The sequence below is a fragment of the Mytilus edulis genome, chromosome 9, assembly GCF_963676685.1.
Source record: "Mytilus edulis chromosome 9, xbMytEdul2.2, whole genome shotgun sequence".
NCBI classification, from domain to species: domain Eukaryota; kingdom Metazoa; phylum Mollusca; class Bivalvia; order Mytilida; family Mytilidae; genus Mytilus; species Mytilus edulis.
This window is the reverse complement of record NC_092352.1, coordinates 34,499,514-34,518,004: the sequence shown is the minus strand read 5'-3', so window position 1 is coordinate 34,518,004 and position 18,491 is coordinate 34,499,514. Positions and strand designations below refer to the sequence as shown.

Genomic DNA, 18,491 nt, shown 5'->3' with positions numbered 1-18,491 from the left:
TTCTGTAAGTATTCGCCTCTGAGCCAACACATTTCTGCTCTTTCTTTCTCCAAATACCGTTCACTTTGACGGAGTAGCAGCTAATACTTGTTTTAAAGTCTTTAGCTGGGCATTGTCTGGTACAAAAGACATGATTTCAGCACACTACCACGATACCACTCATGACACAAGCTATTACAATGATTGAAGCATACAATTGACAACCGGAATTTATAAAAATAGGTATATCAATAAAATATACAAACAGAATTTTATTAAAAGTGTTATTATAAAAAAGAAAATATTAAAAAAATCATGTAACAAATATTTTTTTTCACCACAACACATATGTATAGTGAAAGCCATGTTGATCATTCTTAGAAGTAGCATACATGCGTACAATTTACGTTTAAGACAAAAATCTAAAGCATACACACGTATTTAAAACTATACAACCAGATTTTGTTGATGAATTTATAAAATAGGTGTGTCTTATAAAATATACAAACACAATTTTATTAAAACTATTATAATAAAAAAGAAAATATTAAAAAAATCATGGAACAAATATTTTTTTCACCACAACACACGGCCATTCTTGACCATTTTTAGCAGAGCATACATGCGTACACTTCATATGTAAGACAAAAAAACATAAAGCATAATGACTATACAGCCAGATTTTGTTCATGATTTTGTTTGTTCATAAATCTATTTAAACATCCAGCGAAAAATGCAAGTTTGGGGAAACATAGAACTATGTCTTATTTATATATAAATTTTCATATAATGTATGTTAGTGTACCTCTCTCTCTTTGCATTTTGCATTAATATTTTTATATACAAATTATTTGTCCAATATTGGTTATATGAAGTTTGAAAGATTTTCATTTTAATGTTAATTTTACATTTAAAAATGACATGGGTATATCCTAGTTGCAATTTCAACTTTTAACAAAGATTGAGTGTATTTTTGATTTTAGAACATCATGTAATGATAGAACTTACCAGAACAAAATGTAAAAAAAAAAAAAAAAAAATGTAGCCAAAAAGTCTTATTATATATATGTTTTTACCCCATTATTTTAAGCACCAGCAATCCTCAAATAGTCTAAGTGAAAACGTATAAATTGAGATATGAAAGCTCGGTTATAGATAAATCTACATACAAGGCAAAACATTATTCAGGGAAAGGTTTATCATTTTTTGGGGTTAAACTAGCTTAATTACTAGATCTGGTTTAATATGACTTTCTTATCTACTAAAATAACTCAAAAATTGAAGAAGCAAAATGACACAGTAAACTGTAGGTAATCTTATTTCAAGTATGCTTCCACCATTGGAGTCTTTTTGAATCCCATGCTGGTCAAGATCGGGTGAAAGTGCTTGGGTATCAGACCTAGGATAAGGTTGATGTGCGAAATTTGACGACTGAGAATGAAAAACTCTACCAGCCTTAGATTTATAGTAGATCTTTCTACCGCGAGATGGAGCAACTCCGGGGTCATTAAGGATGCCATGCTCATATGCAATCTTTCTTGGCAATAATGTTTCGCTTACAACCATGGACGTCAGAGGTGTAACAAAATTATATTTCAACGATAACTCCAGTGTTTTGTTTCGCAACACCCTCTTCATAACGTCATCGTCAGTTAGCGCAGTTTCTTTCAGAAGATCGTTTATCTTCATATACGCCCATAATTTTTCCATAATAGATGATTCCATTACATTCCCAACTTTTAAGGCTGTAGAATTAATGTTGGTGTCCAGATTTGTAACTGACCCCTGTCCCTGGACGTGAGCATCTAGTTGCGATTGGAAATGGTCGTTGATTTTCCCAGCTATAATTAACTCAGAACCTTGAAAATATTGTGGAAATCGTGTCGAAGTCAATGACGACAATTCAACGGCGTTGTTTGGATAATCAATTTTGACATCAATCAACGTTGGATTCTCGAGTTCTTTGTAGAAACTTTCTAGTTGCCTTGCCGCATCACTTTCTTCATAAACCCTGCGTGCGAATCCACCATTTTCCCAAGAAAGCGCTTTCAAGAAAGGCATGTCTACATCAAAACCGAAACCCAATGAGAATATAGAAAATTTGTGTTTATTTGCAGTGGTAACACCTTGTCGAATACTTTTTGTATTTGTAATCCCGGAAGTAGGGCGACCATCTGTAAGAAACACTATGATATTGCCCCTAGTACCCCCTAAACTCTGGGTTATATCCAGTAAAGATATTCCTCTCAATAGACCACTGTTTATATCTGTACTACCTCTTGCATGGACCTTATCGTGAACAAACATTTTTGCTAAGTTTACATTATTCAAAGTAGCTAACATGGGTTCAGAAAACCATTCTTTTACGTTATTATCGAACAATAAAATGTTAAAATAATCACCTGGGTGTAACTGACCCAAAATAGAAAGCATTGCAAGTCTGGTTTGTTCAATTTTTAGTCCCTGCATTGACCCACTGATATCAATTATAAAAATAATGTTTTTATGAAGTACAGAGAAACCAGAAGGTGCTAAATAGTGAACAAAGTATTCGTTTTCTTGTAAAATAATACCACCGACACTGTTGTGTTCTACGTCATAATATAAAACAACTTCACCGGATATTCCTTTACTGATGTCGCGGGCTTTTTGATAGTCAACTGCTGGTTTGAAATAAAGTTCTCTAGTATTGTCCGAAGCTTTAACTGTCGTTAACTCGTTTGAGCTAGTTTCAGTCATGTTGGATCCTGGCATTGTGTAATGAAACCTATTGATACCTTCCTGTTCAAATATTTTGGCGCGAAACACAAGATCCTGAACAATTTGGCGCGGTTGAAAACTTATTCTTTGTTTATAATATCCAAATTTTCTGCTTAGCAATTCGTGATACTGAAGCTTGAAGATTGCTTTGCTCTCTGCGGCAACATTAACAGAAACAGTAAATATTTTCATTTCTCTGTTTGGTTTATCATCTTGGCGGTCTATTTTAGCAGCAGAAACTCCCTGCTGCTTTGATTCTTCATAGATTTTGTTAGCTTCTTTCTTTTCTTTTACAATGGCTGTTATGCTTTTGTCTCCGACATACATAGTGAAATTAGAAATAAAAGCCGTGTCCGGTAACTGGAAAGTAAATTGTGTTTCAAGGCTATGATTTGCAAAGTTTTTCATCTGAGTTGTTACAAGAACACGTGCCATTCGTGCATGGATCTTGCTTTCTACATGCATAGATGCAATTTTCACTCTCGGCACAACTACTGCGTCATCACAGCTACATAATACAATTAAAACGGTAAACACACTTATTAGAAATAGTCGCATTGTCATTATGAATTCTGTTATGCACCCTTACATTGTAAAATCTGAAAACAAAAACAATAAGTGGCATTGACATATGTTTCGTTAAACCTGAGTTTTTTTTTGTTTTTTTTTAAATTCTTATTAGAAAACGCATTTTTTAGAATACCGACTGAGATATTATCGTCTGGACTTTAAGCATAAATCAATCATCTTGTTAAAGTTCTGCTGTTTTTTTTTTAAATTGTATTATCCTTTTATTTTATTTAGGAGGAACTGTATACTAACTGTGGTACAAGTATACAAAGGTAAAACAATGTAGATACAATAGCATGCAGGGCCGTAACTAGGGTTTGAATTCAGGGGAGGCAGGGTTTGTGGGCCGCCGACTGAGGCCCCTAAGATAGAGGGGTTGGGGGTCGCAGCCCCCCGCCGATTTTTTTTTCTCTCAGTAAAATGGCTAAAAATCACCCGTTTTCCTTCGATTTTCTTACTTTAAGAAACATCAGTATGCTTGAACCTGGAAACATTTATTTTTTATGCAAAAACAAGCTGAGATTGCTGTTCGGGGTGAGAATAGGCTCCGTCTTGAAGGCCGTTGTTTGACCTATAATTATTAACATTAAATACATTGTGACCGCGGATTTTTTTCTCAATATTGCAAAAATCACCCGTTTTCCTTCGATTTCCTTACTCAGAGAAACATCAGTATTGCTGGATCCTGGAAGCAATTTTTATGCAAACAATTATTATCTGTATTTAAAGATATTTTTGTTAGAAATCAAACTGGTAAGTTAAATATATACAGCAAGATCATAGAACGCAAGATCTTTTTTTATCGAGGACCTTGAATTTCAATATTGTTGAAAGCTGAACAGACATGTATATAACTACAACCAGGGATTTTCTAAACTAGTATATACTTAGTATAGAAAGTCCCTGCTACAACGAATGAGAGTGTTTAACTACTAAGGTATTGACCATAATGTTCTCGTACTATTGGGTGACGTTGACCCAACAGTTGATACAGCCGGTAACAAATTTCCGATATTATAAAAGATTCACAATACAAAGGGAACTTCCTCTGCTTAATTGAGCCCCTAAATAAATGTGAATAGTTAAGTTTTATTCAAAATTGTCGAAAGCATTGCTGCAAAGTTTCATATGTGTTCTCGAACGAATACTGAATAACAGACGGGCGGCCACCTGATTTTTTTTTTAAATACTGAAACGGTTCACTTTCGATCAAAAATCCGGAAAATAACAGATATGTCACGTATCATGATAACACTGTTAAAACTGTAAACTTGTGGTGTTTATAATATAAATTCCAGTTCTTTGTATACATTTTGTCAGTATTTCATTTTATTACTTTAAAAAAAAATTGGTGTAGAAAATTCAGGGGAGGCAACTGCCTCCCCTGCCTCATAGGTAGTTACGGCCCTGGCATGTATCTTTACGTAGCAATTCAGTTTATTTTGCAACAGAAAACAGACAGGTTTATTAAATAGTCTTTCTTATTTGGCTAAACTAAATTCGGTTAAATACAGAAAAAAAATCAGATGAAAGCTTTGAGAAAGAGTCCCGCCTGTATCTTTTAAAAATAACGCAAAAAGAAGAAAATGTTTACGGTCACAATGTTTCTCACTAGCATGCGTTATCCCCTTTTTGTTAATTCGTTTTTTGAAATATAAAACAAGAAATACCCACACCATTTCATTTAATATAAATGTTTGTCTTCACGTAAACGTTTAACTGGATTAGATAATACGATGTGGACGAAGATTATACAACAATAAAAACATTTTTTCCGTAATACAAAAGGAACAGAATTTAATTGCAGTTCTTCATCTTGATACTTGTAGTAAAGTCTTCAACAATGAGAGGAACTTGCTGTCTTCGTCAACTCATTTGGTGTGTAACCATTATTAGCAAATTATTGAATTGTCAAGAAATGCATAAAAAAATTGAGAAAATTCTAATGGGAGATTCCAGGGGTGAACTAATGTACTCTTAATGAGAATGCAGCTTTTTTTTGTAAGTATTATCCCTCTATCAAGAAAATGAAGATAGGAAATATAAGCCATGGAAAATCGAATTAAAGGGACGGGATTTGCAGGTTGATGAATTAATACATATATATAAAAGTCCACTTTCGTTTATCTGAAATCATCTCTGGTTTCGTTCATATTAAAAATTGTTTCTCAAGCAACACTCGCTGTTAATTTGTAAGTTTAATGATTCAGAGTTATCTGTATCCGTTATATCCTTTCTCTAAAATGTTAATGAGGTAGATGCTATCAACAAAGTCACCAAACTATGAATCATTATCTAATATGTATGAAGGAGGATAATGCAACCTGCATTTCATTCTTTTTGTATAGGTGTATACAATGTAGCAATACAATTAAGTTTATTTACTGACGTTCCTGATAAATTTAATCTATGCGCTTATAGTCCAAACTAGACAAGATAGTCAATAATAGGAGAGTAAATTTAATAGTCCACCTAAGTAAATTCTACATAAAGATTGTGTCTTCGTCATATGAAAAAGCACAATTCCTTCCGTTATGGGTTTAGTATCATACCACATATGTAAACATAACAATGATTCAAACCGAAAGTAGAAATTGAGGTTAATGCAAGCATTCTGATTTCTTTTGTAATTTATGTTTATCAAATACTGTTACTCGCAATAAAAAATATCTAACAAACTATAGCTTTAATGTGCAAGCCTTGAAAGTTGAATAATTGAATCAACTTACCCATTTCAAAAAGTATATATTGATATTACTACTGCGTCATATTCTCATATTCAATAAACATAAATAGACTATAAATACAGACCACAATACGGGTAGATTCCGTGTGGATCTTACAGAAATCAACTGATCATTCATGTACAAAACAGTTAAAATATAATAAACTAACAACTCGTTTTTGACTATTTAAGTAATTGGACTTATTTCTATAATCCTAATTCTCATTAATTCTTCAATGATTTTCTCTATTAAATTGACTGTCGCTTTAAAATGACCTATTTTTTCTTCATCGTGAACGTACTAATTATTAACCCACAACGGCGAAACGTGAAAAATGGAGCTACCGATCTACACGGTAGACGCTTTTACAGATGTTCCATTCCAGGGAAATCCAGCAGCAGTATGTCTGGTCAATAATGAAAAAGTAGGTTTGTTTTGTAATAGGAAGAAAGTGAAAAACTATGTTGACCTCTATATATCCTTTAGTTATTTGTGTCATTGTGTCATTGGGTCAGTACTGTTTCATATTCATCTCTTTTTCTGTATTATGTATGTATTTAAATATAAATCCGACGGTCACTATCATGCACCGCTGTATGGTTTAAGAACCTGTGTATTTCAATTTATTTTTCCTGACTCAAAAGTCTTGAATTGCCGTATAGTTTTGTTGAACATTATTAGCTTACATACTGCTGGTGGAGATTTATTTCCCCAAGGGTATCACAAGCCCAGTAGTCATCACTTTTTGTGCTGACATGAATTATCATTGATATGGTTATATTTATAAATTAACTGTTTACAAAATTTTGAATATTTTGAAATACTAAGGCTTTTCTACCTCAGGCATAGATTACCTTATATAATTAGCTGTATTTGGCAAAACTTTTAGGAATTTTGATCCTCAATGCTTTTCAACTTCGTACTTTATTTGGGCTTTTTAACTTTGTTGGATTCGAGCGTCATTGATGGGTCTTTTGCAGACGAAACGCGCGAGTCCTGGTATCTGTGATGAGTTTTTATACACTATTAAATGTTTTTGTTTTCAATGTAAAATGATGAAGTAATCATGAACAATTATAGTACTATGGTGTGAGTCTAGAATGAACATTTTAGTCCTGCCTTTTTTTAGTTGTTATGTCGGTCCTGTTTTTTTATTTTCCACTCTATTTGGTTCGGCCTTTTTTTTTTTTTTTTTTATTCTGACTTTCATTTATAGAAATTGTCATCCTGCCTGTACGGATCACATTAGATAAAGTCTTTTTTCTGCGAAGTTGCTGATCCTGCTATTTGTTTTTAATCAAAATTCCTGTCAAACTTATTTTTTCATCAAATTTTATCCTAGCCGATGCATTCTTATTTATTTATTTTGACTTGCGGAGCGTATATTTTTTTTCATTTTTGTACACAACTGTCTTCTGCATTTTTGTGTTGCAAATAGTTATTTTCTTTCTTAATGACTTCTGCAAGGTTATTTATTTTCAACTCCTACCAGGTCAAGCTATTCATTCTCAAATTATGGCCTTTCGTCCGACCTCCTCCTCTTCGTCAATCAAATTAAGTTGTCGCAAATTTATAGGAAAATGTTGACAAAAACAACTTTCACTTTAAAAGCCAGAATTGGTATCTTCAACGTACTCATACAGATACAAGCATTTGAATTATTTAAGTTGATTTATACAATCCTCTCTTTGAACGTGTAATCATGATCCTCTTTTGTGATTTCAAGTACTACTTGATATTTAGATTTTGCATCATTATATGACCCTTTTAACCTGTAGTCATTTTTAAAATACTAAAATTCTCATTTCATTTCCTTGTTTTCTTCACAGTTATTGTCAGAAGAAAAATTGCAGCAGATAGCAGCTGAAATGAATTTATCTGAAACCGTATATATCATAGATACATGTCAGACAGGATTCACATTAGGTTGGAATTTATTTTTATAAACATTAATTAAAAAATCTTAGGTGTAGAGAAAAAAAAGAAAAAAAAAACAAGTCTTGCCATCTATTTCACTGTAGTCGAAGAAGGAACGACAAAAACTTACACATAAGAAAAGAAAACACAAAAAAACAGAAAAACATACACTGTAACAACAAATTATTTTAAAGATGAATTAACCAAAGTCTGTGTGTGGACAATGCAGGTACTCTGGTAGGTTGATATGTTCCTGCGATTCGAATGACAATATATGTGTTGTTCATGAATAGAAAAAAAAACGTCGAATTCGTCGGTGGTAGTAAACGCGGTAATGTGGATGTAGTTTTGGTTATAGTAGTTAAAGGCAAATTCAAGCGATATTTATAAAAGTTATGCATCAAATTAAGCTTAATCATTTTCAAAAACAACGAACTACACAGTACAAGGATCAAAGATGAAAGCCTTACCAAGAAGAAAGATTTTATTCTACTACAGTTATGAATATCATTCGAGGGGTTTACTGCTTATAATACAGTTAAGGGATGTCAGCCGAACTAGTGTTGGGGTAACTAGTGTTTTAGAGCAAATATTACGAGATGTCATATATCTCCATTAATGGTATCGATTTTGAGGATTTGCTATCATCTGAATAAAAGTTTTATTCAGTTTTCAAATAGTATATAAAGGCAACAGTAGTAAACTCAAACTGAGGGAAACACAGTTGTCTCATTGGCAATCACATCTTCTTTTTTATACATTATCTATAAGAGGGTAACAATGAAAAAACAGAAAACAGAAGTGCAACAAAAAACAAACAACAGTGCACCATACATAGAAATTAACTATTAATTAGCAACTGCCATATTCCTGACTTAGTACAGGACATTTAAGAAAAATGGTGGATTGAATCTGGTTTTTGTGGCTAGCCAAACCTCAGCGTTTTATGGCAATGTTAAATACACAACTAAAATGACAACATTACATAAAGGAAATACAGTACAAATAAATGCAAGAACACAAAAGACAGAGAATTCAATTATAAATAAAACAACAGTACATTTCTATATGTTAACCACAGAATAACAACACATAACTTAGATTAATTTAGGACACTACATAAAAGAACGTAATAGAATTACGAACTGTGTCTGTAACTGTTCAAACCATTGGCACAGATGTTTGCACCAGCATTAGTCACGTGAGCTATGAAGTCATCTTCAGTTCAAGTAGTGTCTTGTTCTAGCTGAATTATATTCTTCATTTTGATTTCTTTAATATGTAGGTGATCGATTTAGAATTCGATGGTTTACACCAACAAATGAGGTTAATCTGTGCGGCCATGCAACGGTAGCATCTGCTTCTGTTTTGTTTTACCAGCTCAGTAAGTAAAACAACTAAATTAATAGTTTTTATCAATATTGTTTTTGACATATTTTTTAACCCCCTTATACACGATCAAGAGAATTTTAAACAATTTTAGAAATTTCTATACACCAACTTCATGATAAAAGCAAATAGTAATTTATTGCTTAACACTACTGATGGATAAACCTTTCATCGAATATTCAGGTAAAATTGATTATTGCAAATAACATGTTTTTGTAAACTTTTGAATCAAAGAACATCTATGAAAAGATATCAATTATTTTGTGGTAGCATGAAAATTATAAATTTTTCTCGAGAAAAATTGATTATTTTTTTGAATAAATACTGAAAATTTAAGTTTCGAATAATCTTCAGATGTACATATTTGATAAATTATAACTAATTTGGACTCATGTTAGAACAACCTCAAATTATACTAATAAAGCTTTAACAGTTTACATTTGGACAAAGATTCCAAGGCTATCGGAAAAAAATGAGAGGAAAAATGTTTTACAAATTTGTTTTCAAATATTATATTTGGTGCCAAAAAATTACCGAATATAATCATCTGCTTGGTAAAAAGCCTTTCGTCGGAAGAAAATGCCTCAAATACGCCCACTCATCAAGCGTTTAAGATACTTTTAAAATTAATCTACAAGTACGAAGAGAGCTATTACTGAAACCCCGTGTTAATTGTTTATAGACAATCAGTCAGACAGAATAACTTTTGATAGTGCCAGTGGACCGTTGATAACAGAACGTGCACATCCCAATGGTATTACAATGAACTTTCCACTGAACCCACCAGAGAATCAGGTGAATATTTGCTTTAAAATGCTTTGGAATGAAACAGTTTTCATCAACATATATTGTGTTATTTTCTAAGTTTATTAAATAAGAGTTGAAGTTTACAATGATAAATATTGCCTTGATGTCTTTTAATCCATCGTTTGACTACATTATTTAATAATATAAACCCCAAAACCCCATATCTTATTAAAGAACGGTATACAAGCAATGTTAACGTAAACACATCATATATAATCATATATACCATGATTGAAATAATAAACGGCAGTTGTTTGTTTGGCCTAAAAAAAGACGAAACCCAGGAGAAAATTTGAGATTATTATGATCTGGTCTTTTCAACTACTAGTATAAATGAACGTCTTGACACATACTTTGTATTTTGGGATAACAATACCTAGTAAACGAATTTTGAACTGAAATGGTCAATTTGAATAGAACATCTACTGAAAAACTGAAAAACATATTAGACATGTATGTTGTCTGCTCTATGGTCAGGTTGTTGTCGCTTTGACACATTCCCCGTTTCCTTTCTCATTTTTATGTAAAGTCTTTCAGTCAATTTTTTAGAATTATCCACAGCGATAACAGTCAAATAAGAACTGTTCAGTTTATGTTTAGACTGCTTTATGTAGCTGTTTACCTTTGTAAAACAACAACAAAATGAGTTGTTTGAAAAGACACTGAACAGTACTGGAATAACTGCAAGCAAAATGTCTGAGCATTATTTGAATAATTGCTAGAAAAATTTCTTCACATTTCTGAAATTAAATACAGGAAAATATCAGAAAATATCTTTTAACTCCTAACCAGACTAGTTTACGGTGTAAACTACTTGTCAGCTGATGCTAAAATAACCTTTTTAGACTTAACATTTATTTACAAGTGTATGATGCTAGGATTGCAGGAGACTCTCACGCTATAAACACAACATGTCTCACCATATAGCTTTGCATATGCCTTTGCTTACATTTTCATTATTTCAACTCTCATTGATATACATCTTTCAAAGGAGATGTAATGATGATACCTTTTTTTGACTACTTAAATAAATTTATTTTTTAGTAAATATAATAATGACATAGCACAATGAACAGGCGCTTTGACCAAAAATAATAATACAAGTGTTTTTGCTAACGTGCTGATAAAAAGTTGGGTAGGTAGGCAATATCATTATATTTTACAAACATTTTTAGCGGGTCACCGCTAGGGAATCTATCTAATTTTAACAGTTCCAAAATGAAATATTAGGGTAGGTAGGGTTAGCGGAAACACATGTTTTATATTGTCTTGCCTTGTATAAATTATGGACATATTTGTCGAGCCGGGAAGGTCAGTGTGGATGCATGTTTCACTGAGGAAGCCAGGGGGTTAATTAATGATGTCATACAACAGGGATGAATTTCTATAGTAAATTAACTAGCTTTACTTTTTTAATGTAAGAACTAAAATTGAAATAAGTTTTAAAACAGACAAAAAATATGTTTTAATTTAAAACAGAAAAAAATATGTTTTATTTTAAAACACACCATTATATATATGTTAATTTCTTAAACGTATTTTGCTGAGTACTGAAACGACAAAAACCTGGCTTTATTTACTTGTGTCATGAGCTAAGTATTAAATTTTCGTATGACGTAAAAGCTACTTGTTCCGAACAGGCATTAGAGTGTCAAGTTTGATTCTATTCAGAGATACAACATATAATTAATTGTATATACTGTACAGTTACTAGATAGTTTCACGGACAACAACAGTCACTGTTTTGTTTGACCAACAGAACAAAGTGTTTCAAGAAACTGGAGGCTAAGGGTAACACGTTTGTAAAATTTAATGTTCGTGTTTGCTTTGGATATGGAAATGATTTAGATGTCAAATTATTTTTGTAGGACGAGGAAGAGATTGCCAATCTCCTTCAGGTAATAGTTTATTGACTTTTCTGATATTACCTTTTTGTTTTAGAACATTGTAAAGTCAAATATATAATGCTACTATATGTTTGATTTTTTTTTTAAATAGTATTAAGATTAGACTTTACCTGCTAGAGAACTTTAATTTTTCTATTTTATACTTTAAAAAATTATGATGCATTTTTGTATTTTAGTATTGTTAGTGCTAATGAAATAGAAAATCCCGTTAGAATTACGCATTCTCGAGCACTAATATTTACTTAAAATTTTTCCATTTTAGCATATCGGTACAACTGCACGTATTCACTCTGTTTATATTTGCAAGACTACACATAATTTACTGATTCGTTTAAATGATAGTACCACTCGGTAAGATTACTGCTTACATTTTTCAGCTCGTTTTACCAAAGAATAAAATACATTCCCTCCATTATTCACAATCTACAAAGAAACTTTTAGTGAGAATGACTGACCACTGTACACGGTAAGGTGATTTTGAGTGTCATGGTATTTACTAATATGTGCTTTTGTGACCAGTCTTCATTGCAAGCCCATATTGTGAGAAAGACAAAAATATGAGCATAACTTAGAAACTGATTAGTGTATATGGTCCAAGAAAGTCTCGTACTTGATCATTTAATCGCACTATAAAAATTATTTACGACATTGTCAATAATCATAACCAATCAAAGTTTTATTCACAAGTGAGCATTCTATATTCTATTATAGGATAAGGCTGCTGACAAGTAAACAAATTTATTGGACAAATTTGTTAAAATAACTTCAGATATACAAAGCAATTCACGTGCTTAATTTTACTTTTTGGTTAAGTTGGTTCAGTCTGATTAAAGTTTTATTTTCATTGAATGGTTCGTGTCTCTAAAAAATCACGACAAACTTAAATCTCTGAAATCACTCACTGCTGGCATTAATAAAAATTTCCAACTTTCAAAAGCTTTTTACATATAAAACACACAAAGTTTTGCATAACAAAATGGAAATACCCATACATTTTTAATGTTCAATGATTTTTTTCAAATCTTCACGTTTTCCCCAAACAGTGCATATTGTTTATTTCATTGTGGAACGATTTTATAAAAGAGAGACACGATTTTATTAAAAAACTAAACACATTTTGAGTTTTAATTTATTGTGCATGGTCATTTCTTTTCCAGATTAGAACTCGAATCACTCAGACCAGATACTACAGCAATGATGAATGCTGAACCAACGGGTAAAGTTAAGGGAGTAATAATCACATTGAAAGGGACTATAGGCAATGGATGTGTTGACAAGGCTGGCGAAGCATACGATTTTATTTCGCGTTATTTTGCACCATGGAATGGTATACCAGAAGATCCTGTGACAGGTGATAATTATTTTTAGAAAATATGCTATTTTTGTGTTGTAATTTTATATATACCCCTTTAAAATAATAATTGATTAAGTTCATTAGATTATATACATTGTTTCAGATTTCTGTTCACCCAGTAAACTTGTAGTGGGTAAGGTTATGTAGTGATTTCGTTGATGTCTTTTTCTGTTAACACATACTTTTATTAAATTTTTGATGTTTGGTGTAGTCTGAGTTTTTTGTGGTTTCCATGGTATTCTTTATATTGATAATACTAAAAAACATCTGTTAGTTCATAATTTTTATAATCAATTTTGAATTGAATATTTTATCAAATATAGCTTGAGTTATCTGTCTTTTCTTACACTACAATTAGGTTCTGCACATACTGTTAGTGGTGCTTACTGGTCAGAAGTTTTACAGAAGAAATCATTATACGGTAAGAGAAAATATGCGGACCGAACGTATCTACGCTTCGTGTTCTATAATGCTAAAATTGAATAACAACAGAAAAAATATGTTTGTGACTGATATTTAACTATCGTTTAGAAACATACAAAAATCTGTCTTTATGAAACGATTTTCACTTTTATCAACTGCCGATCGGTTGGATAGTTAAAGTATAAGGTCAAGTGATTTTCGAAGAGACATGATTTAGACTGAATTATAATCATTGTGCCTTTTTCTTTGGGTTTCTGTTGTATAATGAAGAGTGTTGTTGATTATGTTATTAAACCTGCATAATATGTATTTTGTTTTTAAGACCAAGATGACTAATAATAAGATAGGGCGAACAAAATAAGTGATATTTATAAATCTTGAAAGGATAATTTTGTCTGTGAAAGTTTACAGAAATCTAATAAATATTGAACACATTAGATCTATGACACATTCCAAAAGAGCTCAAGCTAAGTCGTTCACTATCACTTCAAAGTAACGTATGGTTTTTGCAACTTTAAAAATGTTGAGCAAGTACATAGCAGTTTTGAAAATTATACAGTAACATACATTTAGATCTACTATCAACTGGAAGTAGGGAATATTGTTTTAACTTAAGAAAAGGATGTTTTTGTTACATGAGACCTTTACCATAATAATTAGCTATTAATTTGTATTGTATTTCAGCGAGACAATGCTCAAAGCGGGGCGGAGATGTACGGATACAAATAAAGGATGACGGAAGAGTTAACCTTACTGGACAAAGTGCAATTGTTCTACAAGGCACTTTTATCCTTTCGTGATATCTAATATCGTATGTCTTTATTCCTGAATGTTAAATAAATCATATTGACTTTGTCTATAGAGAGCATATGTTCCATTTTGTAGCTATTTTGTTTATAGTGATTAAAGTTATAACCCAATGTTGACGGCTGTGCACCCTAATTTTTGACAGTTTTACTTATTATGTCTGTTTGTTTTGCTCACACATTGTTGTCAATATAATGAAATTTTATGAGACTGTCATACAAGTGAGAGGTTAAGATAGCTTCAAATCCAGTTTCAATCAAACATCTTATACACTAGTCAGCAAAAGAAACGACACAAGGCAACGTACTTTCCATATAATATAATGATATTGGATATACTTTTCCACGGTAAAAAAAATGCCCAATTGGTCTAACTTTTACAGAGTGTTATTTTCTAATCAAAACCATTGATTTAAAGCAAAAGTTATTTTTTGGATTTCGTAATTACCACAAAATTCAAAAATCAATGTTGGAACTTAAAAATTTAAAGTTAACATGGTCTGCTTATCATTGTGAATGCCTTTGCTGATAATTGAATACTTAATTCTCATGTTCGAAATTAAGTGCCGACTTTTGTCATAATTTTCACCAAAATACATTCGACCTCTGTGTTCAATAAATAAATATTATTTAACTTTCAAGTTTGCTCAAATTCTTTTAGCTTTATGGATTTCCTTAGTGAATGAATGTTTTTATTGGACAATTTAACAGTTTTTCCTATTAGTTATATTTCGATGATCAATCGGAGTTCAAACTTGTGTATCGTTTATTTTGTTGACTAGTATATATAAGGACATGCCTATATGAAGTCAGACCAGTTTCTGATTACCCTTCCGGAGCACTACAGATCATCCCTCCGGTTTTCTTTTTGGTTCGTGTTACTTAGTCTTTAGTTTCTATGTTGTGTTTTGTGCATCTTTGTCTGCTTTTTTGTCTGTTAGTTCTTTTTATTAGCTCTGGCGTTGTCAGATTATTTTGTTTTAGTTTTAATGTCCCTTTTGTATCTTACGCCAATTTGTTAACAATTCAAATTTTATTTTTGTAAGTTTGCCTCAATCTTAACTTATTCTTTTGCACTATTATCACTTTGTTACGAGTAGGTGAAAGGACATTGAAAACTTTATCAAAATAAGTACAAAGGAAATGATGAAAATCGACACCGTATAACGTTAGTTTAAAATGAATCTTTTTTTCGTTTATTCATGACTAATCAACGTGTTCATTTAAGTACATACTTTATTTTTTTTATTTGAATTTGGCTTCAATACAAATGATTCATTAAAATCGTATATAAACGTATATATATATAAATATAGGCGTAAGTGAAAAAAAAATACAAGGAAACAATTAACAATACCATAATGTTAGAACAAAGGTTTTTCGGATATCTGGTTTACAGTTCCAAAAATTATGAATCGTTTCAAATCAGTTCAATCTAACTATTATTATAGCTGCAATGGATGAGGCACACATAATTTCATCCTGCCATTTATGTCAAACAAGTGGAAAAGTCAAATGGAAATGTGTCAGTTGTCAACTATTAATGTGCAATATTTGCAAATCAAATGTGCATCCAAGATTTAAACTTGCTGATACTCATTTTATCATCGATATTAAAAGATGTGGGGACAAGCATTGAATACACTTACAAAGAAATCGAATATGAAAAATGTAGTGTGCACGTAAACCAAGACAGGTGTTGCTACTGTAAAGACTGTGACAGTTTTGTGTGTTTGCAATGTGTATCCGAAACACACCAACAACACGTGTTAATTGATACCGATCAAATACACACAGAGAAAGTAAGCCAAGTTTCAAAACTTATTGAGTTATATAAACGGAAAATTACGTCAATTCGAACAATAAAAAACATTGGTCAGAAAAAATATGAAGAATCTAAAAAGAAAATAATCGAAAGGAAGGAAGATCTGACAAAATTATTGGATGACCATTCAAAACATATGCTATATCAACTAGAGGAGAAATGTAAGACTTCGGGAATTGGTAGTAAATCTGAAGATTTGAGCAAAACGTTGGATTTGCTGCTAAATTGTCAACGATCAAAGCGTGCAGATTTATTATTAGGAACTTTGAATACCTTTCAAGATGCAGATGTACAACAAGATCAGACAGCATGTTTCCCTAGATTTGTCATGGGAAGGCCATTATCACCCAAATTAATTGAAAAATTCGGATCATTTAGAGAAGAAACAGTTATTTATCCTAACGAAGAAATAGAATTGTTGTTGAAGAGTTCTCACATAACATCACTACAAATGATTAAGCGAATAGTGGAAATGTCAGACGAGAAATTTTATGTCATTGATGAGTCGTCACTTTATTGTGTTGAAATAAAGAAAGGCGAAAAGTTGCATATTAAAAAGATTGTCGACATCAAAGCTGTTGACATTGCTTTTGACATTACAAAGACCAAAGAAATCCTGATAGCAATGGAAAAAGAAGGAAAAATCATGATTCTAAAACCTTCACTTAAAATAAAACTATTTTTCTCGCGTTCTGGGTTTTCACCCAGTGCAATACATATTACCAAAGACGATAAAGTTATTATAGGTGTTCGTGAAGAAGGTGAGTTAGAAGTTTCATCAGATGAAGATAGTAGACGACAGATAATAGTATTTGACAAAAACGGACAAGAAGAGAATGTATTTGAATATGACAAAAAGGGGAAACGCATCATTTCAACGCCAATGAGAATAAAAACGAACACTGATGAGGATATGCTTATTATTGACATGACTTCAAATTTCGAAGGACGCATTGTTTTCCTAACTAAAAATGGTAGTGTTTCTTGGGTGTACAAGGGAGAAGAATCCCCATATAGTTTATTTAATCCATATGATCTGGTAGTTACCGCACGAGATAACGCTATTATTTCAGACATAGCGAATCAAGCTTTTCATATCTTGAACATTTATGGAAAATTGATTAAAATTCAGAGATCAATTGATATAGGAATTTCTCTTCCATATTCTATGTCGATGAACCGTAGAGGTGACCTGTTTGTTGAAACATACCCATATAGTGTCGATCAAACATGTAAACACAAATATATGTACATTTCTCGTATAACCGTCAAAGGATTATGAATATATATCAGGACATACTGTTTTCCCATAATTTCTTTATAACATTATCTATTGCAATACATGTTCGTTCTGTTTTGAAAAAGAGTTCTCACTGTTTTGCTACCATTATTTGTAAAAGTTTACAGAATATAAGATTAAAACTCGCCTTCATTATGTTTCTGTGAATATTTTTCTCATGGGCAATTATACAAAAACTTCTTATTTTTCTTTCAACCGTGGTTTTGTATTCCGAAATCCAAACCTTCAATGCATTCTGGGCACATATTTAACTTTCTTTTTTTTTTAAAGCTGCTCTCATTATAGTGAGATTTTCCGTCCGCATATTGCAATGTGTTAGATACTTTTTTGTTTTCCTAACTAAAGTTAAGCCATAAAATCGTGTACCTGACATTTGTAAACTTGGAAAGCTACTACCAGCTGGTCGTCACCGCAGACGGATGATTTGTATTGGCATGGCTTAGACAATTTATTTTCAGTTTATGAAATTGTATTTTAGAAAAGAATTGCATGCTACGTTGTTCTCAGATGGGATTGACTTTTATATGTTCAGCCCCATATCTTTTTATACGACCGCAAAAATTGAAAATGTTTTGGTCGTATATTGGTATCAAGTTGGCGTCGTCGTCTGCGTCGTCGTCGTCGTCGTCGTCGTCGTCGTCCGAATACTTTTAGTTTTCGCACTCTAACTTTAGTAAAAGTGAATAGAAATCGACACAAGGTTTATGACCACAAAAGGAAGGTTGGGA

At 31.9% G+C, this 18,491-nt stretch overlaps 3 protein-coding genes across 4 annotated transcripts; 2 read left to right on the top strand and 1 right to left on the bottom strand.

Annotated features, from left to right (window-relative positions):
• Positions 1-231: 231 nt before the first annotated feature.
• LOC139488198 (inter-alpha-trypsin inhibitor heavy chain H4-like) lies at positions 232-6,337 on the bottom strand. The gene is made up of 2 exons (XM_071273656.1): positions 6,039-6,337; positions 232-3,338 (listed from the first exon to the last, which is right to left on the bottom strand). The coding sequence occupies exon 2, from the start codon at positions 3,301-3,303 to the stop codon at positions 1,234-1,236; it is 2,070 nt and encodes a 689-aa protein (XP_071129757.1). The 5' UTR covers positions 3,304-3,338; positions 6,039-6,337; the 3' UTR covers positions 232-1,233.
• Positions 6,328-14,758, top strand: LOC139488199 (phenazine biosynthesis-like domain-containing protein 1). Of its 2 annotated transcripts, none has more exons than XM_071273657.1 (9): positions 6,328-6,459; positions 7,865-7,961; positions 9,238-9,336; positions 10,024-10,136; positions 12,017-12,046; positions 12,433-12,521; positions 13,213-13,406; positions 13,768-13,830; positions 14,517-14,758. In XM_071273657.1, exons 1-9 carry the CDS (start codon positions 6,370-6,372, stop codon positions 14,630-14,632), a joined length of 891 nt encoding a protein of 296 aa, XP_071129758.1. In that variant the 5' UTR covers positions 6,328-6,369; the 3' UTR covers positions 14,633-14,758. The 2 variants fall into 2 exon arrangements, with proteins under 2 accessions (XP_071129758.1, XP_071129759.1); XM_071273658.1 differs by lacking the exon at positions 12,433-12,521 and adding an exon at positions 12,318-12,406.
• Positions 14,759-16,599: 1,841 nt separating this feature from the next.
• Positions 16,600-17,745, top strand: LOC139489935 (uncharacterized). Its single transcript, XM_071276781.1, has one exon. The coding sequence runs from the start codon at positions 16,600-16,602 to the stop codon at positions 17,743-17,745; it is 1,146 nt and encodes a 381-aa protein (XP_071132882.1).
• Positions 17,746-18,491: the final 746 nt, after the last annotated feature.